General features: G+C 39.2%; 3 protein-coding genes across 6 annotated transcripts in view; 1 reads left to right on the top strand and 2 right to left on the bottom strand.

The window, feature by feature from the left end:
- GSTCD (glutathione S-transferase C-terminal domain containing) overlaps positions 1–29 on the bottom strand; it is a 54383-nt gene extending 54354 nt beyond the window's left edge. The window contains exon 1 of the mRNA XM_058192874.1: positions 3–29. The gene's annotated coding sequence lies outside the window, so the exon portion shown is untranslated. The remainder of the gene's footprint in view (positions 1–2) is intronic.
- Positions 28–15580, top strand: INTS12 (integrator complex subunit 12). 2 transcript variants are annotated; one of them, XM_058192878.1, is made up of 7 exons: positions 28–134; positions 1428–1597; positions 2216–2356; positions 7737–7924; positions 10357–10516; positions 11962–12114; positions 13874–15580. In XM_058192878.1, exons 2-7 carry the CDS (start codon positions 1442–1444, stop codon positions 14435–14437), a joined length of 1362 nt encoding a protein of 453 aa, XP_058048861.1. In that variant the 5' UTR covers positions 28–134; positions 1428–1441; the 3' UTR covers positions 14438–15580. The 2 variants fall into 2 exon arrangements, with proteins under 2 accessions (XP_058048861.1, XP_058048862.1); XM_058192879.1 differs by having other exon boundaries at positions 77–134; positions 1434–1597.
- Positions 15581–15842: 262 nt separating this feature from the next.
- Positions 15843–23240, bottom strand: part of ARHGEF38 (Rho guanine nucleotide exchange factor 38) — a 58371-nt gene continuing 50973 nt past the window's right edge. For 2 of the 3 annotated variants that reach the window (XM_058193640.1, XM_058193638.1), the window contains 4 exons: positions 22471–22611; positions 21371–21569; positions 19644–19906; positions 15843–18911 (listed from right to left, as the gene is read on the bottom strand). In XM_058193640.1, the coding sequence (XP_058049623.1) occupies positions 18726–18911; positions 19644–19906; positions 21371–21569; positions 22471–22611 (789 nt within the window). In that variant the 3' untranslated portion in view covers positions 15843–18725. The remainder of the gene's footprint in view (positions 18912–19643; positions 19907–21370; positions 21570–22470; positions 22612–23240) is intronic. The other variant, XM_058193639.1, reaches the window with a different exon arrangement.

Raw genomic sequence — 23240 nt, 5'->3', positions numbered from 1 at the left:
ACCGAACGGCTTCTTGTCCCCTACCCCCGAAGCTCCACCCCTTCCTCCGCTTTGTCCGGGTTGGAGATCACCGCTTCCGGCGCCAGGCCCAGGAAAAGAGGCCGACCGGCATCGGCAGGGAGCTTCTCAAAGCGGTAACCTGCCGGGGGCGGCGGGGCGCGATTTTGGCGAGGGGAAAAAAAAAAAAGAGGGCGGCCTTGTAGTGTTCTCGTCAGTCAGAGCCAAGCGTGAGGCGTTGGGGGTTTAGGAGTAGCCGCGGGCGGGGAAACGGGGCGAAGGCTCGGTTTGTTTCTGTGGTCGCTGCCCCTCCGTTGTTATGAATGAAGATTTTTTTATTATTATTATTACTGTTGTACTCGTGATGGGTAATGAACTGGGCAGCAGAAAGGCGTAGGAAAATGTCACTTTTAGGGAGAACGACAGGTGTCTGGGGATAAATATATTTATTTATTCGTATAAATTTATTTATTTATTCGTTTATTCGTATCCATTTCATGTATTCATAATCATGTTTATATCTGTAACCTTATATGTGCTTGACAAAATAAATAAATAAAATAAATAAATAAACCAAAGGTTATTTAGCCCTTGTGAGATAGAACCGTGGTCTTTTTATGTGGTGTGTTCAGCATCTTGGGTCAATCCAGCCCTTTGTTTTTTATTAGTCAGCATTTCTGGCTTGACACAAGAGGAGCAATCCAGATCAGCTTTTAAGATGTATTATGGTTAACCAGGCTGGGAATCAGCATGGGGAAAGAAATCCCACCCCCCCACAAATAGTAGATACTATGAAATAAAAAAAATTGATAATATTTCTATTGTGAAATCTTATGTGATGGTGAGATTAGCAAAATGTAAAAATATATAAAGTGGTTTTAATTCCCACAAATTGCAATATTGGACAGACCATGAGCAATCTTGCTTTTTAAGAGTTCAGAACAGCTCAGGAGGGAACTGTCAAATTTCTGCCGTTCCGTAACTGAGACTTTTAAAAAGCTTAATAAGTACTCAAATTCTGTGGCGGCTCTATCATCACTCCAAAACAGATGTAAGATAAAATGCATTGAAAGTGAATTCTGTATATGGCAAGACCAAGTGTATTATATGCATATTTCACAATGCATTATTCCCTCTGCTGTGGCTAACTACAATATAGCTTGCAGATGAGCCTTAACTGAGGCTATCCTAGCTTTTGAAATCAACATTGGGTTTCTTAAATTTGTAAAATCAGAAATTGTATCTGAATTGAAGAATTAATTGCTTGCATTAGTTTAAGCTGTAAAAAGTAAAATAACGGAAGAAACCTACTTTTCTTCAAACAACCTGGAATGATTTTACTAATGAAGTTGTTTCCAAACTCTCTTAGAAACATGTGAGATCTGAAGGCCAAATGCATACTTGAAATTGACATTTTCTTTTCTTTTTAGTTAAAGATTCTACTATGGCTGCTACTGTGAATTTGGAACTTGACCCTGTATTCTTGAAAGCTTTGGGCTTCTTGCATTCAAAGAGCAAAGATTCTGCTGAAAAGTTAAAAGCACTTCTTGACGAATCTTTATCTAGGGGAATTGATTCATGTTATCGTCCACAGCAAAAGGTACTGAAATTTATGAATAAAATTAACTTGTCTTACATGGCATATATTGTAACGATAAATGAAAGCCATTTTGATTTAGTAGTTAAAGGTCCCAGACTAGAAGCAGGAGACTATTAGTTCTAGTGCTACTTTAGACCCAAAGCTAGTTAGATGGCTTTGAGCCAGTCATGTATTCTCAGCTGTAGGAAGGAGGAAATGGAAAACCATTTTTGAAAATCCTCCAAGAAAACTGCAGAAACTAGTTCAGGAAGTCTCCACAAATCAATATTGATTCAAAGATGGATAAATAATGTGCCCTGTCCTATGCTATGTTTTCTTATCCTACCGACTCTATCCAGAATATACTGTAGCCATATTAAAGGACCTGGTTTAAGACAAATCATTCTGGGGGGGAAATTTTGATGGGTGTATTTATTACTTATTTCAGAAGTAGATCTGGTTTCTATACGTACTAGTCAATCAAATAATTTTTTATTTTAATTTGGCAAGTTCTGTGAACACAGTCATTTTGATTTATTCATATACAGTATATCATCAATTTTAAGAATCCATGTATTTATGAGATGTGTTTATTATCTCCAGTTTTATTCTTAATGTAACATTTTGTGCATTTTTCAGGAAGTAGATCAGCCCAAAGTATCCATTCCAAAACCAGTTTCTGTTAAGAGCGCTCCAAGCCTCCCTTCAAGTAACAATAATGGGAAACCCACTGTAGTTGAAAAGGTGAAAAAAGAGGTGGAAAAGAGAATTGTGGATAAGGTAAGTCCCCTTGTTACATTTTGAACATTACATCCATTCCTTATTTAGTAACTGAGTTCTATTCCAGCAATCAGGTTGTAAGCAGAATGATTGCTAAGTGAACATTAGAGAGAGAAAAAATGCTATAAAGACCACTGGTTGCTGCCTCCTCATTCATTTAACGCTCTCATACACCCTTATGCCAGCAATACTCTCGCTCTGTTGTTAGGCACCCGAAATGAGCTTATTGGCCAGAAAATGTTTTTTATTACCATTGTATTTGCAGATGGTCACTAAATGCTAAATAAGAAGTGGATGTATTGAGGAAAGAGGTTCTAATAAAGTTACATATTTTAAAAAATAAAAATATTTTTTGCAAGTTTCAATCAGAGGTGTTCAACCACTGTATCATGCACATTTGTGTGCCACAAAAAGTCCACAAGAGCACTTCAGTGAGCCAAAATATATAACTGGAAATGCTGTACATTGAGAATCCTGTTCCATGACATTACTGGGATGGACTTTCTATTTCATAACCTGGAAGTCTCACCTATGAGATATGTGTGTGAGATGAAAGAGACTGAAAACTACAGTACTGCTTTAAATACCGTATATACTCGAGTATAAGCCGATCCGAATATAAGCCGAGGCACCTAATTTTACCACAAAAACTGGGAAAAACTATTGACTCGAGTATAAGCCGAGGGTGGGAAATGAGGCAGCTACTGGTCAATGTAAAAAATAAAGATAGAGCCAAGTAAAATAACATGAATATTTATTTGAACGAAAAACAATAAAAGTGCAAAAGGGGGAAGGAGGATTCCCAGCTTTAGAAAATTTAGAACTACCCCGCCTTTGGTATGACCTGAGCATAGCTCATAAAATTATCTGCTACAATGTACTTCCTATCAATGACTACTTCAGCTTCAACCACAACAATACACGAGAACACAATAGATTCAAACTTAAAAGTGAACCTCTCCAATCTAGATTGCAGAAAATGTGACTTCAGTAACAGAGTTGTTAATGCCTGGAATGTGCTACCTGACTCTGTGGTCTCTTCCCAAAATCCCCAAAGCCTTAACCAAAGACTATCTAGTATTGACCTCACCCCATTCCTAAGAGGTCTGTAAGGCGTGCATAAGAGCACCAGCGTGCCTACCGTCCCTGTCCTAATGTTCCCTTTAGTTGTATTCCTTTTATGTATTCAATTCATGCTTATATTTATATAATTATTTAATATGTATTTGACAAAATAAAATGAATGAATGAATGAATGAATAGAATAGAATAGAATAGAATTTTTATTGGCTAAGTGTGATTGGACACACAAGGAATGAATGAATGAATGAATGAGTGAGTGAGTTACTTCAACAACATTGTCTCACAGAAATTGACAATACAACTGCAAGCATGAAAATGAGTCCTCCTTTAGCTTCCAAGGGACCAGGGTGCCTCTGAAGGTCAGTGCTCTAAGCACTAAGAACCCAGCACAAATCTAAGCCTGTATGCACACCAATAGTGAAAATACCCTGCACAGTGTCTCTTGGCAGAGAAGGTTAATTTTCATAGACGTTGGGGTGGCTCTTTTTTTTTTTTTGGCAGGGCAATAAGGGTCTCTAATATCATTAAACCCAAGTGTGAGGAAAAAGACAGCAGCTAAAATGTTAAGGCCAGTTGTGTGACCTTCTCCAATACAGTTGGCCTGGCTGTTTGCCAAAACTTAAAACACCCTCCCATCCCCCCTCCCTGCTAAAGCTTCTTTCTTAAAACAATTGTGGTCTTTGCCTTTCATTGTGCCAATCGACTTTAGAAGTCTGTGTGTGTGTGTGTGTGTGTGTGTGTGTGTGTGTGTGTGTGAGAGAGAGAGAGAGAGAGAGAGAGGGAGGGAGGGAGGGAGTGCAAAAGGGGGAAGGAGGATTCCCAGCTCTAAACAAAGGGAAATCCCGGAATGCCAGCGCGAAAGGCGGTGCTCACGTTCCTCCTCCCTTGCTCAAAAGCCCCAACATGATATTGGAATTGGATGCCATTATATACCTGCTGAGGGGATAATTTGAATAACTTGAAAGATATAAAAGCTCTAAACATATTTGTTTAAAAATCTTTGCTGCTGAAAAAGAAAAGAAGCTTAACACCTTAAATGGTATTTATTAACTGAAATATCATCAAATCAAATATATAATGAGGTATATTATAATGACCTTTGTTTTCAGAAAGAAGCATGATGGAAGTTTTTCAATAAAGGGGGAAATATAGAAAAAACTTAGTGTCATGCTCATATATCATCTTTACAGATGTTGTTAACACTATACTATGGCAGCATATGATGGTACAATGTTTCAATCAATTTCAGGATGAAAAACTCATCAATGAGGAGGAGGAGTATAATTTATTAACCTTGTATGATATCAGTTTCTCAAGGACTCTAGAAGGACCCGAGGAAGAAATCTCTGCCCCCTCCCCACTTTCCCTTTCCAACCCAGCCTTCCAAGGGGACCTTGAGGAGAAATCTCTGCCCCTCCCACTTTCCCTTTCCAAGGCAGCCTTCCAAGAGGACCTCTCGAAAAGAGCGAAAGCTTTCTCCTGGCCGTTTTACCACCACTACATCCTAGGCTGGGTTAGAAACAAGGAGGGGGAAGTTCAAGGACCACATCGATGGCACGAGCTCAGATTGCCGGCTGGGGATGATGGGCGCTGCAGTGCGATCTCGGGAGAGACTAGGGGGGAAGAAAGAATGACTGTTTCCCCACACCCTAGGATTGGGGAAAACATTGACCCCCCCCTTAGTTGCGGGAGAAGGGTTGCGCTTCAAAGCGGTCGCCTCCATCCATCAATCCATCCTTCCTTCCTTACTTCCATCCATCCATCCTTTTTTTTTTCCCAGCGAGCGGTGCGTGTGTGACATGCAAGCAAGACGTCTCACGGGGCGTGTGTGTGTGTGTTTGTGGTGGGGGTCTCGTCCCAGCCACCCACCCACTCGCTCCCTTTCCCTCTTCGGAGCGTGGGCTGTTCCCGTTCGCCCTGGCCTCCGTCCTCCGATCTCCTGCGCTGGGAGGCGGCGGCGAGCCAGCGAACGGGCACCGCGGACTTTGGCAAGGAGGAAGGTGGGAGGAAGCGGAGCTGCCGGCTGTGGGGGTTGAGGCGTGCAAGAGGAGTGAGCGTGAAAGGCCTTTTGTGTGTGTGTGCGTGTGTGCGCCTGTGTGCCCTAGGGAGGAAGCGGAGCTGCCGGCTGTGTGGGGGTTGAGGCGTGCAAGAGGAGCGCGCCTCCTCCTCTTCCTCCACGCCGCTCCTCTTGCACGCCTCAACCCCACCATCCCCACCCTCTCCGCGTGAAGGTCACCTCCTCCTCTTCCAGGCGGCGGCGGCGGCGGCTCCGGCTCAGCGGGCGCCACAGCCGGCAGCTCCGCTTCCCTCCCCACTGGTCCCAGTCCAGCCGAACGGTGAAAGCGACATGCCGGCGCCGCTCCGCTTTCACCGTTCGGCTGATTGGGACCGGCTTGTCAGGCAGCGGGCGGGGAGCCGCCAGCCTTCTCGGCCGACGCCACCGCTCGGGAAACCTCCTCCTCAGCCGAGAAGGCTGGCGGCTCCCCGCCCGCGCGCGGACCAGCAAGCGGTCCCAATCAGCGAGCGGTGGCGGGCGGCGCTCGGCATGTCGCTTTCACCGTTCGGCTGGACTGGGACCAGTGGGAGGGAAGCGGAGCTGCCGGCTGTGGCGCTCCGCTCGGAGCCGGAGCCGCCGCCGCCGCCTGGAAGAGGGAGGAGGGGACCTTCACGCTGGAGAGGGTGGGGATGGTGGGGTTGAGGCGTGCAAGAGGAGCGGCGTGGAGGAAGAGGAGGAGGCGCGCCTCTTGCACGCCTCAACCCCCACAGCCGGCAGCTCCGCTTCCTCCCTAGGGCACACAGGCGCGCACACACACACACACAAAAGGCCTTTCCACGCTCACTCCTCTTGCACGCCTCAACCCCCACAGCCGGCAGCTCCGCTTCCTCCCTAGGGCACACAGGCGCGCACACACGCACACACACAAAAGGCCTTTCCACGCTCACTCCTCTTGCACGCCTCAACCCCCACACAGCCGGCAGCTCCGCTTCCTCCCTAGGGCACACAGGCGCGCACACACGCACACACACACAAAAGGCCTTTCCACGCCACTCCTCTTGCACGCCTCAACCCCCACAGCCGGCAGCTCCGCTTCCCTCCCACCTTCCTCCTTGCCAAAGTCCGCGGTGCCCGAAGCCGTTCGCTGGCTCGCTCGCTCGCTCCCAGCGCAGGAGATCGGAGGACGGAGGCCAGGGCGAACGGGAACACTGCACCACCAGGGCTTTCCCGCGCCAATGCACAGCCCGCCAAGTTTGCGCCGTCCGCCCACCAGACACGGGAATGGGGGCCGGCCTGGGGGCGACAAATCCCGTGAGACCTCGGCGGGCCCGCTCCCCGTCCCTCCCATGGGAGTCCGTTCGGTGCCCCCTCCTGTGCGGGGTTCCCGAAGACGTAGACTCGAGTATAAGCCGAGGGGACGTTTTTCAGCACAAAAAACGTGCTGAAAAACTCGGCTTATACTCGAGTATATACGGTATGTATTTTTGTTTTGCAAACTATGTCATTCCCATATGTTATATAACAATAGTTAATTTATTTCAGAAGTATAGAGAGTGCTTTCCTCTGCCAGTCATTTAGTTTTAAAAGGGTGCTCTTCTCCTTGTCTACAAGTTACTTTGTTCCTTTTCAATGATTAAGAGAACGTTACTTTATTCAAACTATGTTTATTTAGTCTTCCCTTGCAATTTCACTTTACTATTTTAACAGCAGGCTTTCAACTTTATAGAAGACTAATTAAATTAGTTTGTCTAATATGGTGGTTCCTTGATTGGGATATTGTTGGTATTAATCCTGATGCTACTCTCGGCTTAACTGAGCGTTGATTGCTGGTGAAAAGCTGCTGTAGTCTTCCGGCTTTTTGACTGTCTCTTTTGAATGATGTGAAGATGTAGTTTATCTCCATGTGCCTGTTGATGACTGATTTGTCAGCGTGTCAGGCTTCCCAGAATTCTCTAGTTTTTTTACACATAATGGCTGTTGCAAGCCTAACACGGTATATTGTAAAATGACTTTTTTTTCCTGGGGCTACTGGTTCTTTTGGATTCAAAGGTATCCATTATTAGTACCACATACATCTTCAGTTTTCCTTATCGATGAGAAGGGCGGCATATAAATGTAAGAAATAAAAATAAATAATTGTACCCCTTTGTTTCTTTGTTACCAGCAGTTTCCTTTATCTTATATAGGATACTTTTCCTTCCCCTAAACAGAGATAATTACTTGGGACAAATATGTGATAGAATGTATTAAATATTTGCTCAGAATTTACATTTTGTTTGTTATGTGAATATCATTTGTTAGGTAAAAGTGGAAATCAGTGAAGGAATTGACATCGCAAAAAAACCAAGACTAGAAAAGCCAGAACCTCATGCCTCATCAATCACAGTGCAGACAAGCAAGGATTTACCCATGGGAGACCTTTCTAGTTTTGAAGAAACTAGTGCTGATGATTTTGCAATGGAGATGGGTCTGGCTTGTGTTGTTTGCAGGTAAGTTTTTTAAATTTAGTAGTTATAGCATATATGAAGACCACAATTAAATATTAATTGTAAATGGAATCTTTTGTCTATATAGAGATCTTGATTCCTTAAACAATTCTCATAAGTTGCAAGATCTAAATACTTTTGATTTCTCATATATTATGTGTATCTACAGCACATCTGTTAGAAGATATTCACATTCCATGGCAGTGAGATTATAAATACAATAGTTACCAAAAGGTAAAGTTTATACATAGAAAGGTTTCTAAATCATAACTTGTATTTTAACCTATCTTCAGGATTTATGACCCATTTTAATTGTGTTAAATTTGAAAAGCAACTTTAAAAATGTCTTTAAAAGATGTTCTTTATATTCCATTTATTTTTTAAGTTTGTCAAAATTATCCTTTATATTATTCCCTTCTATTATATTACTGGGAAACAATCACTGTTTCTCATTCAATTAATTTTGAAAAATCTTCAGTTATATTTTGAATCTTCATTCACGTTCCTAAGACCAGTTACTACAGAATCATAGGTGCTTATTCCTGAGTAAAGTTACGTAGAATTATATACTATGTGGGATTTTTTTTTCCGGCCTTAATTTGGTTTTTATAGCAGCAAAATGTTCCCAAAGCTATCTATACAGTATGCTAACTCTAATTTTCCTATTAAATTTAAAAAATATATATTTTTAAATAAATTTTATTTTTAACAAAAAGAAAAAAAGAAAAACATTCATATCAAACAATTTCAATATACTGAAGGGGTGTTTACATATCTTCTTGTGCAATCTCAAGATGAACATCTCTTTCATAAATATATCTTTATTTTTCTAACATATTTTCCCATCTAGCCAATTATAGAAAAAATATTTTTATCTAGCCTTCTGCAAATAGTTTGCATGATTACTTATGTACCTGTCCAATGGGGATATATACAAAAGCAACTTAGTAATTAAGTAATCTGATTTGTTATCTAAAAATAATAGCGATTAGGGAAATGGTGTTTTGTTAATCTGGTTAAGGTACATTTCAGTTCATAAATAGGATTACTATTGTAGCATATGTTTCCAGTAGAATAAAATTTAATGTATATGATTTTCCTACTAATTTACTACATTCTTATGTGATGTATCCTTACTCTTATGATTTAAAAGCCTAACTTTTCTTCTGATTCAATAGGTAATTATAAACTATCTTTATGTTTACTGTATGAGTTGAAGGAATATGATTTGGACAATGTCATTGCACAATTTAACATTTAGAATTCCCCATTAAATATATGCTGCAATTGGGATTTATTTCCTTTTTGAATTAATTGGGACTTGGAAGAATGGTCACTTTGATTTTGTTGACAATTTTGGTCTCTTTGTTTTGTGTGTAATTTAAGATAGGAAGAGAAGAGCATATCTTCCCTCTTATCTACCAGATACCCTGTCTCGTGCCATATATTCCCTTGCAGCTTTCATATATGCTTAAGAGGAAGAAGCTCAGAGTCACTATGAACTTCAAGATAGGTAGCATATAAATTTTAAAAATAAAATTCCAAAATAGCATGATGAATTTTGGTAACTATAATGTTGCTTTGACCTGTAAACATTAGATTATATGCTGACAGGTAATAAACATTATCCCCATTGATAAACGTATGATAGACAATTGGTTGAAAGAACGGGGCCTAGGCTTGCAGGTTTTTATGTGGAATTGGAAACCACTAATTTGGCCTCCACTGCTCACCCTATACATACTGGTATCTGTCCATCTTTTCTAATTTCACACTGTTGTGTAGCTATTCCTAATTCTCTACAGCTAAAGATACAAAATCAAAGAATCATAGGGCTGGAAGCTTGGAGGTCTTCTAGTCCAATTCCCTGCCCAAGGCAGGAGATCTTATTGCATCCTGGACAAATGGCTGTCCAGTCTTGAAGACCTCCAGTGATAGAACATTCACAATTCCAGGACGCAAGCAGTTCCATTGATTAATTATTCTCACTGTCTGGAAATGTCTCCTTAGTTCCAGATTGGATCCTTCTTTAATGAGCTTCTACCCATTGCTTCTTGCCTTGCCCTCGGGTGCTTACGAGAATAAGTCACCCCCTCCTCCCTGTGACAGTTCCTTAAAATCGAGCGACAGTTATTCCATCACATCTAATATTTCTCTTCGTTAGACTAGACATGCCTAGTTCCCATCATATAGTTTAGCCTCTAGTTTAGCCTCTCTTATCATACTTGTTGCTTTTCTCTGCACTCTTTCTAGAGTCTCAGCATTTTTTTTGTACTGTTGCAACCTGAATTGTTTGCAGTATTCCAAGTGTGGTCTCACTGTACTAGTTTTTTGTAATCTTGATGCTATCCGTCTATACTGACAAATTTGTAAAAATATGATGTTTCAAGAGATTGTTTGAAGAAATGTTTAATTGACTACTATGTGTTTTATAGACAAATAACAGTGACTTCTGGAAATCCATTAGTGGAATGCCAGGAATGTCATAACCTCTATCACCAAGACTGCCACAAACCTCAAGTGACAGACAAGGAAATGAATGATCCACGGGTAGTGTGGTATTGTGCCCGATGTACCAGGCAAATTAAAAAAATGGTAAGATATTTTTTTTCTATATCTGTGAGGAAATATTAATTTAACTATTTAAAGAAGAGATTCCTTGATTCATTAGAAAATGAAGATTAGAAAGAAGAAGAGTTTGCTTTAATAAATTAGGCTGACAGCTACAAGGCTCTTTTTTTCCTAATGTTGTTTTAGTATAAAATTAAAAAATATCCTTCAAATGTTTTGAAATATGCTATTTTGTTTTTAAGCTGCTATTTTGATTTTAATAGTTTAATACCACTTTTACAAAAATAATTACAGCAATAATTTTTTAAAAATGCAATTAAAGGAAATTAAATAATTACACTGGAAAAAATAACTCAGTCCAAAAAGTGTATGCTAAATCTGATTCACCAACCCATGTTCTTAAACCCGGTAATGATGATGATTTTAATAAAAGACTGGTTTTTATTAGCTCAGATTAATAATATTTAAATCTCATAACAAATGAGGTACTTTCCTATATTGATTTCCCTGAAAAGGCTTTATTTTCATGTAAATTATTGTTGATTTCACATGTATTATACTTGTATTGGTAAAATTGTGGTACAAGAAGAACCATTTTATTATTAGTGAAAATACAGAATAATTTTTTTAAAAAAAATCAAAATATTACAAGAAAATTTTTCAAAGGATAGATGAACTCTTGTATTTTCATTTGGAATAATGTCATGTAGAATATTTTGTCTAATAAAGTCTAGCTCTTTTAAAACATAAAATAATTTCCCCTATCCTCCCTACCAGCTAATAAACTACTGTTTAATTATGAAAATTTTACAAGGTCTCAAGTAGGTGTCTTTGGAATTAATAGTTTATTACTTAGATTAAAAACTAGATGTACTGTAGGTTCATATTCCATTTTGTCAAATCAATTTTATTTAAAAAAATAAAAATCAATTTTAAAATCAATTTTAAATGTTTATTTCCATATACGTAAATTCAAATATGTACATTAGATATATAAATTAGCAGCTGCCTAGTTGTATGAAACAAATGAAGTATGTTGATGAATAAATATTGTAATAAATAGTTGTTATAGTATACAAGCACCAGTTTGTTCTAGTGATTAAGGTGTTAGGCTAGATTTCTAGTCCCGCTTGAATGCTGGCTGGATGACTTTGGGCCAGTCATTCTCTGCCTACATCAGACTGGGGCAACAAGCTGATTGGTCAATTCCTATCACAAGAAATGGATCAATACTTGATACAAAAAAAATAATAATGGATGTTGCACTTTGGAGGAAATTTTTGGAAGAAAATAATATATAGTAATAATACATTAGGCTGTTATATAAGTTCTCCTGCACACCTCTTAAGTTCTTTTATTGTGATTTCCCAATATTACTTTCCAGAATGTTTAGTAGATAGTAGTGTTAAAGCAGAAAACTATTTTTTATTTTAACGTTTTTTCATATGTACAATATGTAATTTACAAAGGCTCAGAAAACACAGAAGCCTTCCCAGAAGCCAGCTCCTGCTGTAGTGTCAGTAGCTCCAGCTGTGAAAGATCCACTAATAAAGAAACCAGAAATTAAGCTAAAATTGGAGACTACCCCAGCCTTCCTAGCATTTAAGAGGACAGAGGTCAAGGTACTGTGCAGAGTGTACTGTGAAATATTGATTGATTAATTGAATTTATAGCTTTGTTTTTAGTTTAATTTTGTTTTGTTTTTCTAACGAGTGTTTTGTTTTGGTAATTTTCCTAACCTCATAATATCATCCTCCACTTTCACTTAGAATTCCACGTTAAATATTTTTATTCTTAATTTTCTTCCATTTTGCTACTGATTTTGAATAAGTTACATAATTTAAGTAACATTATCAATAATATTACATTTAATAAGATTTTATATTTCAATTTAAAAACAGGATGCTACAGGTTATTTTCAGATATATCTATATTTATTTCTAGATTTAGATATGATATAATAGTAGTGTTATCTCTGTAAGTTTCTAATTGTTCTTTCTTTGCATTCAGATTAAAGACAGCTACTGTAGTAGGAAGTTTATTTATAGGGGAAATCACATTTTTACACCTAAAAGTTGTATAAAGTAAAATAAGTTTTACAAATAAAATGGTTAAATGTTATGTTTCTCTTTTAGCGCAGTATTAGTAACAGACTGAAGGAAAGCAAAGATTACAAAAAGAAATAACCAACAAAGTTTATGCTAAAGTTACAGGTAGTTCTTGACTTATGACCATTTAATGACGGTTTGAAATTATGGCAGCCTTTGAAAAAGTGACTTACAGCCTATCCTCAAAATTACAACCATTGCACCACCCTCATCAGACAAGCAAAGTCAAATGGAGAAGCTGGATTTGTTTAATAACCACATGATTCACTTAATAAGCACGTGATTCACTTAATGACAATGATAAAAATAGTAATTAAATCAGATCCAGCTGCGATGACTCAGTTAACAACTGCATCATTTAGAAATTCCACTCCCAATTGTGGTTGTAAGTCAAGGAGTACCTGTATTTGCTTCTGCTATTGCAATTTAGGAAGCTTCTAGACAAATTCCAGGGCCATGGTAATTAAATTTCTTGAAAATTTGGAAATATCATTGGCCTTGACTATCAGCTGCAAAAAATGCAGAACCAAAATTAACCTGTGTTACTTTAGGTTAAAAAAAAATGCTAGTATTTTAAACCAATTAATATGCAGGACACATGGTTGAATTTTATATGAGTTCTTTTATATTTGTAATAGATAAGAGAATTCTGGATCAGTTTGGCAGGATTCTGCCCTTCTCATCAGAATCAAAAAGCACAATCTATCTTTTCATCTTGTGCCATTTAGAAAACATTTTCTGCAATCCTTAACAATTTTAATGAGACTTGTACAGCACCATTTGTGGTTGACTGTGTCAAACAATTGCAAATAACTGTGATGGAAACCTATACATGTACTATGGAAACTTATGTACTATGGTAACTTATACATGTACTATTCACATGCCCTATTACATATTAAATGCCTTAACTGCTGCTAATTTTGTCCCAATAAATACAAATTATATTCCTGAGATCCACCATTTATTTTCATGTTAAAAATATTTTTTGATTTAAAAAAAACTTAGGTATGGATCCAGCAAGTTTTCTTACTTGAATAATTCTGAGATTTTTGGCGTATGAGGATGAATCACTGAGCTACTGTATATTGTATATACAAGAAAAAAGTTGAAGCCATGGTTATGGTTGGCCTGGAACATTATAAAGATATTAATGTGCTTCTTTTTGTATTCTGAGACTTTGAATAAATATTAGAGTCCACTGAGTTTTTCATCTAATAATGATAGGAAGGTAAATGCTTGTAAGGTAACACTTGTTTCTGTCTGATTTTAGACTTCGGCAACAATGTCAGGGAACTCAACCACTGCCAGTGTTTCCTCCTCCTCAAACAGTGGCCTTACAGGATGGGCAGCTTTTGCAGCAAAGACATCTTCTGCAGGCCCGTCAACAGCTAAGATGGGATCTGCCACCCAGAGTACCAGTGGCAAGCCTGTCACTGGCTCAAACAATCAGAAACCTACTGGTTTGTCAGGGCTGGCCACAACCAAAGGAGTAGGATCAAAAATAACATCTGCCAGTAGCACAAACCCTAGCCAGTTGAAGCCATTACCACCTCTGACATTGGGGAAAGTTGGTCTCTCTCGGTCTGTGAGCAGTGACAATGTAAGCAAAATAGGCCTTCCTAATGCAGGCAGTTCAACCCCAGGCAACAGCTCAACTATTGGTGGAAATGGCAGCAGTGTGGCAGCAGGGAGCAGTGCTAGTAAGTCAAGTACAGAATCGGGCAACCAGTCCCCATCACTGAAAGGTCCAACGTCACAAGAATCACAGCTCAATGCTATGAAGAGGTTACAGATGGTCAAAAAGAAAGCAGCTCAGAAGAAGCTAAAAAAATAACAGGTCTATTTTTAAAACAATAGATAATGATATCATTAGTTCTAGTCTGCAAAGTGCTAACATGTCGTTCAGCTTTAGCCAGATAACAGTAAAATCAATGATCTATAAATTACTGTTGTGTTTTCATTTGGCACCCGTGTGTGTATTCATAAGAATTAATATATTAGTAAAAGGTCCTGTTAGTCTACAAGCTGCCTTGTTTGTACCTTTCTCATTAAATTAGAGCTACAAAAATTCAGATTACCACTACTGGTAGATGGTAGTATTAAAGTTTATAGTCCAGGAACCATAGCTCTAATTAAATACAGTTATTAAATACAATTTAACAATACTGATTCCTTTAAAATATATTTGATGCTTTACTCTTCTTCAAATATAGACCTAAAAACCATTATGAATGCTAAGAAATTTGTATGTGTCTTGGGTGTGTGTGTGTTCCTTTACAATGGTGATACATCAGCTGCATTTGCCATTTCCAGTGGAATAAACAAGGTTGTATGTTAGTCCCAGTCCTACTCAATCTCTTCTTCATTTGATGTTGTCACATGCTATCCAGGGTTTGAAGGAGGGAGTGTGTGTACATCAGGTACCAATTGGAAAGCTCCCTCTTTGGCAACTTGAATGTAAACAGTGACTCTGTAGAGTCATTAAAGGATCCCTCTTTATTGATGACTGTACACTCCTGGGACACAAGGACACTGATCCTGAACAAATTCTCAGATGTTGTTTCAGCCTGATTATCATCCTGAGAAAGACTGAAATACTCATCAGCCTCTGCCAAATCTCAAGACCATAGAACCACTGTTGATAGCACCTAGCTGACAAATGTAAACAGCTTCAAATATAGTTTGGAAGCATCATCTCAAGTGAGGGTTCTTTGGATATTGAAGTCAGGATCAGCAGGGCAAAGCAAGCACTGGGGTGCTCCATCAACACGACATCCATCTCTCCAGAACGCTGCAAGTCTTCAGAGCTGTGGTTATCCCTTCCCTCCTATGAGGATGAGTACCAGACACTACTGAAGGTACAGCAAACAACAGCAGGCATTTCATATGTGTGCTCCATCCTCGACATTTGCCGACCAAGACCATGTCTTATTTTATAATTTATATCCTATCTTTTAAGTCACACATCTTTCCAAAGAATATCTCACATATATGCTGTATATACAATGTCTTAAAACCACAATCTTGTTTCCCTTTTCTTTTGTGCTCTATAGAAATTAGGTAAGCTGATGTTTTCAATCTATTTGAAATTTAAACTTTAGCCAGCACCACCAACTGTTTAATTCTGGAAATTTATCCAAAATAGCTTACCAGCTCTTGGTCTCATGAGACAAAATATCACTGTACAACATTTTTACCCACTTGCACAATTCAGGTACTTCGGGATGGCAGATCCATGTTCATTTTATATGTAAAATATCTCAAAAGGAAAGGAAGTGATTCTATTCATCATTTAAAATTTTTTTTGGTAAGGTATGATTACAATTTAGAGACTACCACACTAAGCTGCATCACTTGCAATAAGTCTGACAAAAAGAATTGAAGCAATATTTATTTTTTGCTTTTTTGCTGTTTCTTCATAGAACAGGAAACTTAGAACTTTGGAGTGATGGTTATGGTAAAAGAAAAATCAGTTCTGCAAGCATTTTATTAGTCACAAAATTGCAAAAGAAAGCTTATGTACCAAACAAAGTATAGATGTCTGTCTGAAAATCAGAAAGCAATAGATCAATTATTTATGGAGTATTTGCCATATATGAGGGGTCATTGAAAAGGTCAGTCATATTGCTGAAGTTCTCAACCCAGCAATGAAATATATGACTGATATGAATGAAGGCATATACATGCCCCAAGTTAATGTTGCAGGAGCAAATCTGGGTCGGTTATTGGGACCAGAGATTTAATTTTCCAAGTTTTTGGCCTTGTAGTGGAAACTCAGACTGATTCTAAAGTCTGTAAACTATCCTTACAGGATTGATCCTAGAAACCATTTATAAATAGTTTCTTGAACTCTACTGACATATACTTCACTAGTTCTTAGTACATGGAAAATAGCATCAGATTTAGTGACTTCTGTATTTGTATTTTTAAGTGATTTCGAAATTGCCTTGGAGGATATGAATGAAGGCAAATATATGTAACTGCTGTCCCGCTCACTCACACATGCACACACACACACGTAACTGGTTTAGTGAGTTTATTAACATTCCCCAGCAATTCTCTTCATCAAAAACCCAGAACTGTCTCAATTAAGTCCATCCACAAGCAGACCAATGCTAGTCCATACAGCAATAGCCAAAAGAGTCTACAAGGCACTTGAAAGTCTTTCAATCAAAATAAAGCCACCAGGTAAATTTAAATCCACAACACGAGAGGTCACAAGGCAAGAAAAGTCTAGAGTTTCCAAGGCATGATCCAAGTCAAGGCACAGTCAAACCAAAGTGAGGCAGGAATCACACAGCTAGGAAACAAGCATGTTCCCAGCATTGCCTCCGTCTGCTGTGCTAAATAGCCAACTTTCGGTGCAGTGCATCTCCTGCCTTTTCTCTGCCTTATGTGTTCTTGGATCAATGCAGAAGGCAGTTTCTCTTCCTCATCACTGACCAGCTGCAGCTGCATGCTTTCCCCACCTGAATTGTTCTGTTGCAGCTGTGCTTCAGCCAAATCCCTGACAGAGAGCAACTAGGGGCCATCAATCAACTTGGCTCCTGCCGTGCCAGGAACTGATTCATCTTCCCCCAAGCTGACCTCTAGAAAGGTTTCTGGGGGAGTCATCAGTGTCCCAGGATAATGTTGCAGGATCAAAATCTGAGTCTGTCACCAGGACCAGAGGTTTTGTCTTCTGAGCTTTTGGACTTGTGCTGGAGCTCAATCTCAGGGAAGTTCTCAGTGACAGTTCAAAAGCTCAGAAGACAAAACCTCTGGTCTTGGTAACCGGCCCAGATTGGATCCTGGATATCATTTGTGTGTATATTAATTGAGCAGTGCACAGTAATTTTGCTTTTAAAATAACCTCGTGGCTTGGGGCAATACAATATTGTATTAATTTAGACATCTGGTTTAAAGAAAATACTGAGATTTCATTCTAATGACTGCCTTGATCCGGCACTCCAAACTTTGGTTCCCAGAGCACCTAAATTTGCTTCATTATCACCAGCTCTATCCTGTTACTCTTGGGGAACATGTCCTCTGTGCCATTGCAGATGCTTCATTGGAAGCGAGCACTGCTAAATACAGTGGGATTTATCCTCAAAATACAATTCTGAAACAAGAAATGGGTCCCATTAGAATTTATGAAGCATAATTCCTGGTATACACAGAATTGCATTTATCTCTCCATTGAGGCTAACAGCTGTCACTTAAAATAAATTTCAGGAGGCATTTTCAGCAGAACTACAGTTCTGAGATTACAGTTCTTAATCTGAGATTAAAAAGTAATATGTTGAAAGGTCAACAAAAAGTGCATTCAGTCCTTTACAAGTTTGGAACTAGAAATATCTTGCATAACCAAAAAGGCACTTCCATGTGCAAGAAATCTCCAGTGAATTTTCTCAACTTCTCTGTACCTGAGTGTAAACTGTTTTTAAGAGTATATAGAAACCTGAGAACATTCTAGGACAATATAGGCTTCATCTTGCCCATTCCCGATTAATTCACAAATCTACAAAAATCAAACTTTGAATTTTATAACTGGCATAGTTGGATTAGTTGTGTTAGGTTTTCACAGCAAAGATCAACAAGTCATTTTGTGGCACCTAAAGGACCAAGCAGATTATTATGTTATGAGATTTTTGTTGTTATAGGTGGTTTAGCGCAGTCATCCCCAAACTTTGCGGCTTGGTGGGCCGGCTAGGGGCCAGAGGAGAACTGGGTCATGCCACCAGGGGGCTAACATGCACACACAGCTCAACTTGCATGAGCGACGGGCTAGCACGCAAGTGCACATGCACAACTCTACGCACAACCGAGCACTCGCAAGGCCCGGTTCCAAATAGACCACGGCCCGGGGGTTGGGGACCCCTGGTTCAGTGGATGAGTTCAACATAATTACATTTCTCAGAAATCTGTAGAAGGCATTACAAGAGTTCTTGTCCAGTCCACTGACAAAAGTTCAAAAGTAAAAGTAAATATAGGCATTCCATCAAAAATTCTTCTTTATAAGTACTTCAATTCCGGATTTTAGAAGCTCTTAGCTTATTGCATTTTTTAAGGCACAAAAATTCATGGGTGATAATAAAAATCTTCTGGCTCTGAGAATTTATTCCATAAGCTAGATCTGATATTTACGTGTATGTCATCTTCCCAAGATAATTAGCTGGGACATATCCTTTTTGTCCTTCGGCTTCAGCTAACCACCATTCTTTATTGCCACTCAGGTCCGAAAAACGAAGGATTTGAACTCGCTGATATTCATGAAGACTGAGTTCCTGCTTACTCCTTGCTTGAAATGCATGAACGGCATAAAAAGTCTAAGAGATAAGAAACATAAAAGAGAGAGTGAGAGAGAAAGAGAGAGAGAATGAATGAATGAATGAATGAATGAATGAATTAATTAATTAATGTTCAATCCTAATCCTTATTTCAGTGAAAAACTGGGGCGAAAGCATCCAACCAAATCAGCTCAGCTAATCAAGCAACATCCGACTATGCTTGTTTTTTTTTTTAAAAAAAATCTTGTGTCAGTTTTGGAATAATATATTTAAGTAATGTCACTAATATTAGGTCCAAATCCCTTAATTTATAAACTCTATACTTATTTCCCAATGAGATAAGTACGAAGTCATGAAACAGTGGCATATTAAAGTTACCTCCTGGTAACTTTGGGTCTTGGAATACTTTTCTTGGTTATCACTAAGAACCATAAAATGCGATGTGCTCTAATTTAAAATAATCTTGTAGCTGTGCAGTATCAGCTCCAGATTTGGGGGGAAAAAACAAGACCTAGATCCCATGTTTTAAGTAGGCCTACTTATTTGCCTTTGTCATAACTGATCATTTGCCCCGCTTCCTTCTCTGAGATCAGACTATACAAAAAAGAGTTGGCAAGATTAGTAGACGCTGCAATTCATTTATCTAGAGAAGAAAAACGAATAGGCAGCTACAGTTAGAAAGTGGTGTCCAGCAACTAGGGGTAACTCATCCCTGAATTCATCCCCTCTCCCTTTTTTTAATAAAAGGACTGATCATGAAATCATGCTTACGTGTTGCTCGTCTGTTTCATAAAAGCTCTCCAATTCTGAGCCATTCACAGATTCTTTTTCACACAGGCTATTATAGGAAGAGTCACTGCCACTTCTTTTGTGTTCTGTGGGTTTTGTACTGTTGTCATCCAGTTGTCGTGAAGAGACAAAAAGGCTGATGTTATCAAAGTCACCGTCACAGAAATGGATTTCCCCAGGATTTTTTGGTCCCTTGGCTGGTTTATAGGGTTTCAGGAAGGAAGAATAAACGTATCCTTTAAGAACTATACATAGGGGAGGAAAAAGAAAAGGCCAAGAGTATCAAAAGGGTTTTTTATTTTAATGAAAGTGCATTAAATTATTGCAAGTTAAAAAGAGAGACAGAGAGAGACATTGCAATCTGACATTGCAGTGAAAGTTGGAGGAGTCATGAAAATGCTCTAAAGTATTGCAAACTATACAATCTAATTAATATTACACTATCAACTGTGTTTTGTTCTGTTCTGGCAAGTCCCTAATCCCATACCAGTATTCAGGTTAGCTAGGCTTAGTACTTGTGATGCAAGCTCTGACTAGACTGACTAGACTACTTCTTCCAAGTTCAACAAGGCACTGCCATAGAGTTGCAAAGAAGACAATCACTAAAGGTGGGTAAGAACCAGCCATAAATGCTGGATCAGTTTAATATGGACTGCCTTCTGGTTAAGTCAGGAAATTTCACATAAATCTCAAATCAGTGGCTTCCAGAAAGTAGATGTTGATGAATCTTAAAGTTGCAGGGGCTGAGAAATATGGCTCTAGAGCAGGGGTGTCAATCTCGATTTCATTGAGGGCCATATCAGGGTTGTGTTTGACTTCGGAATGCTGGAGTGGGGTGGGCGTGGCAGGGGTGGGCATAGCCAGCATGCCGTCACTCGTGTCGGGAGGCACCTGTGGTGACCTGAGGGCTCTTCCAGAGAAAACGGCCTCCTGCAACCCCTGCCAGTGAAAAGGGAGCTCGGGGTGGCAGATGTGGTGCCACCGCAGGCCAGTCCTTTGCTGTTTCCAGGGTGGCCCCACAGGCCAGGTCTAAATAGCCCATGGGCCGGATCCAGCCCCCGGGCTTTGAGTTTGATATAGGGGTGAAATGCCCCTGGTTCGGACTGGTAGCGATTGTGGTGGGTGGTTCGGAGAACCTCGTGGTGCGAGGTTCCACCCACCTGCCTGGCTGTTGTTTTAACCAGGAAGTAATGTGTTTTGTACCCTCTGGGTATGTGCAGAAAGGTTTTGCACATGCTCAGAGGGTCTGTGCATGCATGTGACACGCACACACACAGATGGAGCACGTGCACTTCTGAACCGGTAAGGAAGGTAAGTAGTTTTTACCCCTGGTTTGACACCCCTGCTTTAGAGAGCTGAATATTTTAAAAACTTTGAAAAATTCCAAATGCATGTTGAACTGGATTCAGAAGAACTGGAAGATTAGTTAAGATGATTTTAATACCTTATTTTGTTTTAATGTATTTAATTGTTGGCCACTCACTTTCACTGGAGAGATGGATAGCACAAACAAACAAGATTATTATTTAAGTCAAAAACCCTTAGCCATTTAGGAATAGCAATATAGAAATGAAAATGATAAGAGGTAAAACAGTGATTAAATGGAAGTGTCCGTTAACCCCATATCTAAAACCAAGAAGGTAATTTTAAAGATCAGGTCTCTGCAACTAGGGCATATCTATGCTGAGAGTACAATGTGAAGTACTTACTTCCAGTATCAACAAGCCACCTGCTTGTACAGCCAAAAGGATCCTTTTGGTCAATGAGAGCCACCACCTCTCCTTCATAAAGATCAATATCCAACTCCTGTGTGGCATTGCATTTACGCTTGGCTTGGTATAACAAGTCCACATTGTACATAGAAAGTAGCATTAACCGGTGGACGTCTTTCTGACGGGGAAATTCAGGCTGGAAACAAAAAACTGATTGAAAGAACTACTATACCATGGAACAGCATGCTCACTGTTAATTGTGATTTTCTACATAATGTGATTTCAGTCCTGACCTGGTTTATTAGAAAAATCTTATTTAGCTACGATCTGTCAAATAAACTACAATTAGCCAAAGCCAAGCTAAAGTTCAAAATCACATTATGGTTTAGTCCAGTGTATGAATCCAGTCTTACTATTTACATACTTGTGCTGGTTCATATTTTTGAAGCTGAGAGATTCCTCTTCCACAAAGCATATTAAATTTGTCTGTTTCTCTTGTTTTAATACATTCGATGTATTTAATACATTAATTTGGTAAATTAATTAATATAAGGCATTTGACCTTATCCTTATCCTACAGTGAAAAGGCCATTCTTTAGAAATTAGCTATCCATGATATTACTATTTTATGCCTGGAATGATATACATCAGTCAAATTGTAGATATACATCAAGATTTAGCTGCTGCTTCCTAGGCATCTGATATTGTTAGCATGAAGCAGACCAGAGTGAAAACTGGGATCCATACATCACCAAAAGCAATGTCTATTTGTTAAAATTGTATCTGCTTCAGTGCAGATTACTCAGTGATGGTTTAGCATGTATGTACTTCGCCATAGTAGATTTTTGGTTTTACAGTATACCAAAGGGAGATCTCAGCATCTGTAGATTGACTATAAAGATGGTGAATCCCTAGCTTCACGGGTGTCAAACTCGCAGTGTCATGTTGCTGTCATGTGACATTTCATGAAGTTTTCCCCTTCGCGGAGCTGGGGTGGGCGTGGCTTGCTTGTGACTCATCCGGCCATGTGGGCTGCCAGTTTGACACCCTTGCGCCTAGCTTAATATAATTACTCAATTTAATGGCAAATTGCATACCTGGAGAGAGACGGGCCTCTTTTTTTCAAAACTCAGCTTTCTTTCAATAAAAGTTACACAGTGGTTTTCCTTGATACAATTCAAACTGTGAACATCTTCAAGAACCTGATCTTGTATTTCACTGATACTGGGAGAAGTTTTCTGCAAATAGTAAAAGAGACTCAAGGTTACCTTATCATTCATCAGCTTCATGTACGAAGAAGCTTCTACTCAGATCTATATTTCTATCAGAGATTACAACAGACACATATTAACACAATTAATACATTGTAGCTACATGTGCTTACCGGCCAGTGTGCAAGCACATTTCCAGGTTTCCAACATCCTATTGCCTAACAGTGCTGAATTAGAAAACATTGGATAGCAAAAGACCCAGCTGAGTGAATTTAAATGTCATATGTAAGGGATATGCCACTTCCAGATACTGCACTGTAACCACTGTGCCACTGAGGCTCATCCTTAATCTTTTCAACCTGGAAGCATCTCAGTGCTTATAACTTGATGCTCCTAACTTTCCCTAGAAAGAGGGATCACTAACTCATGGGCACAAGTTTACACACAAGCACCCAACTTCATTTGTGTTCCCTTTTCCAAAGTCTTCATTTTTCCAACAAAACAAAGCAAAAACTATCCACATTTTAGCTTTTGATTTGTTTAAAATGTTAATGGTATGACCGGAGACAAATATCTTCTAGGAGACCATCCATCCCATTTCTACCCTTAGCTTCTTCGAACCTTGAAAACTAAATTTTGGTTGTGGAATTATGGGA

This window comes from Ahaetulla prasina, chromosome 8, assembly GCF_028640845.1.
Source record: "Ahaetulla prasina isolate Xishuangbanna chromosome 8, ASM2864084v1, whole genome shotgun sequence".
In the NCBI taxonomy this organism is placed as follows: Eukaryota; Metazoa; Chordata; class Lepidosauria; order Squamata; family Colubridae; genus Ahaetulla; species Ahaetulla prasina.
The sequence above is the reverse complement of the archived record's forward strand: the minus strand, read 5'-3'. Positions and strand labels throughout refer to the sequence as shown.

Coding starts and splice junctions, on each gene's coding strand:
- INTS12 (XM_058192878.1), top strand. CDS start 1,442: ATGGCTGCTACTGTGAATTTGGAACTTGACCCTGTATTCTTGAAAGCT. Junction 1,598..2,215: donor GTTATCGTCCACAGCAAAAG/GTACTGAAATTT, acceptor TGCATTTTTCAG/GAAGTAGATCAGCCCAAAGT. Junction 7,925..10,356: donor CTGGCTTGTGTTGTTTGCAG/GTAAGTTTTTTA, acceptor TGTGTTTTATAG/ACAAATAACAGTGACTTCTG.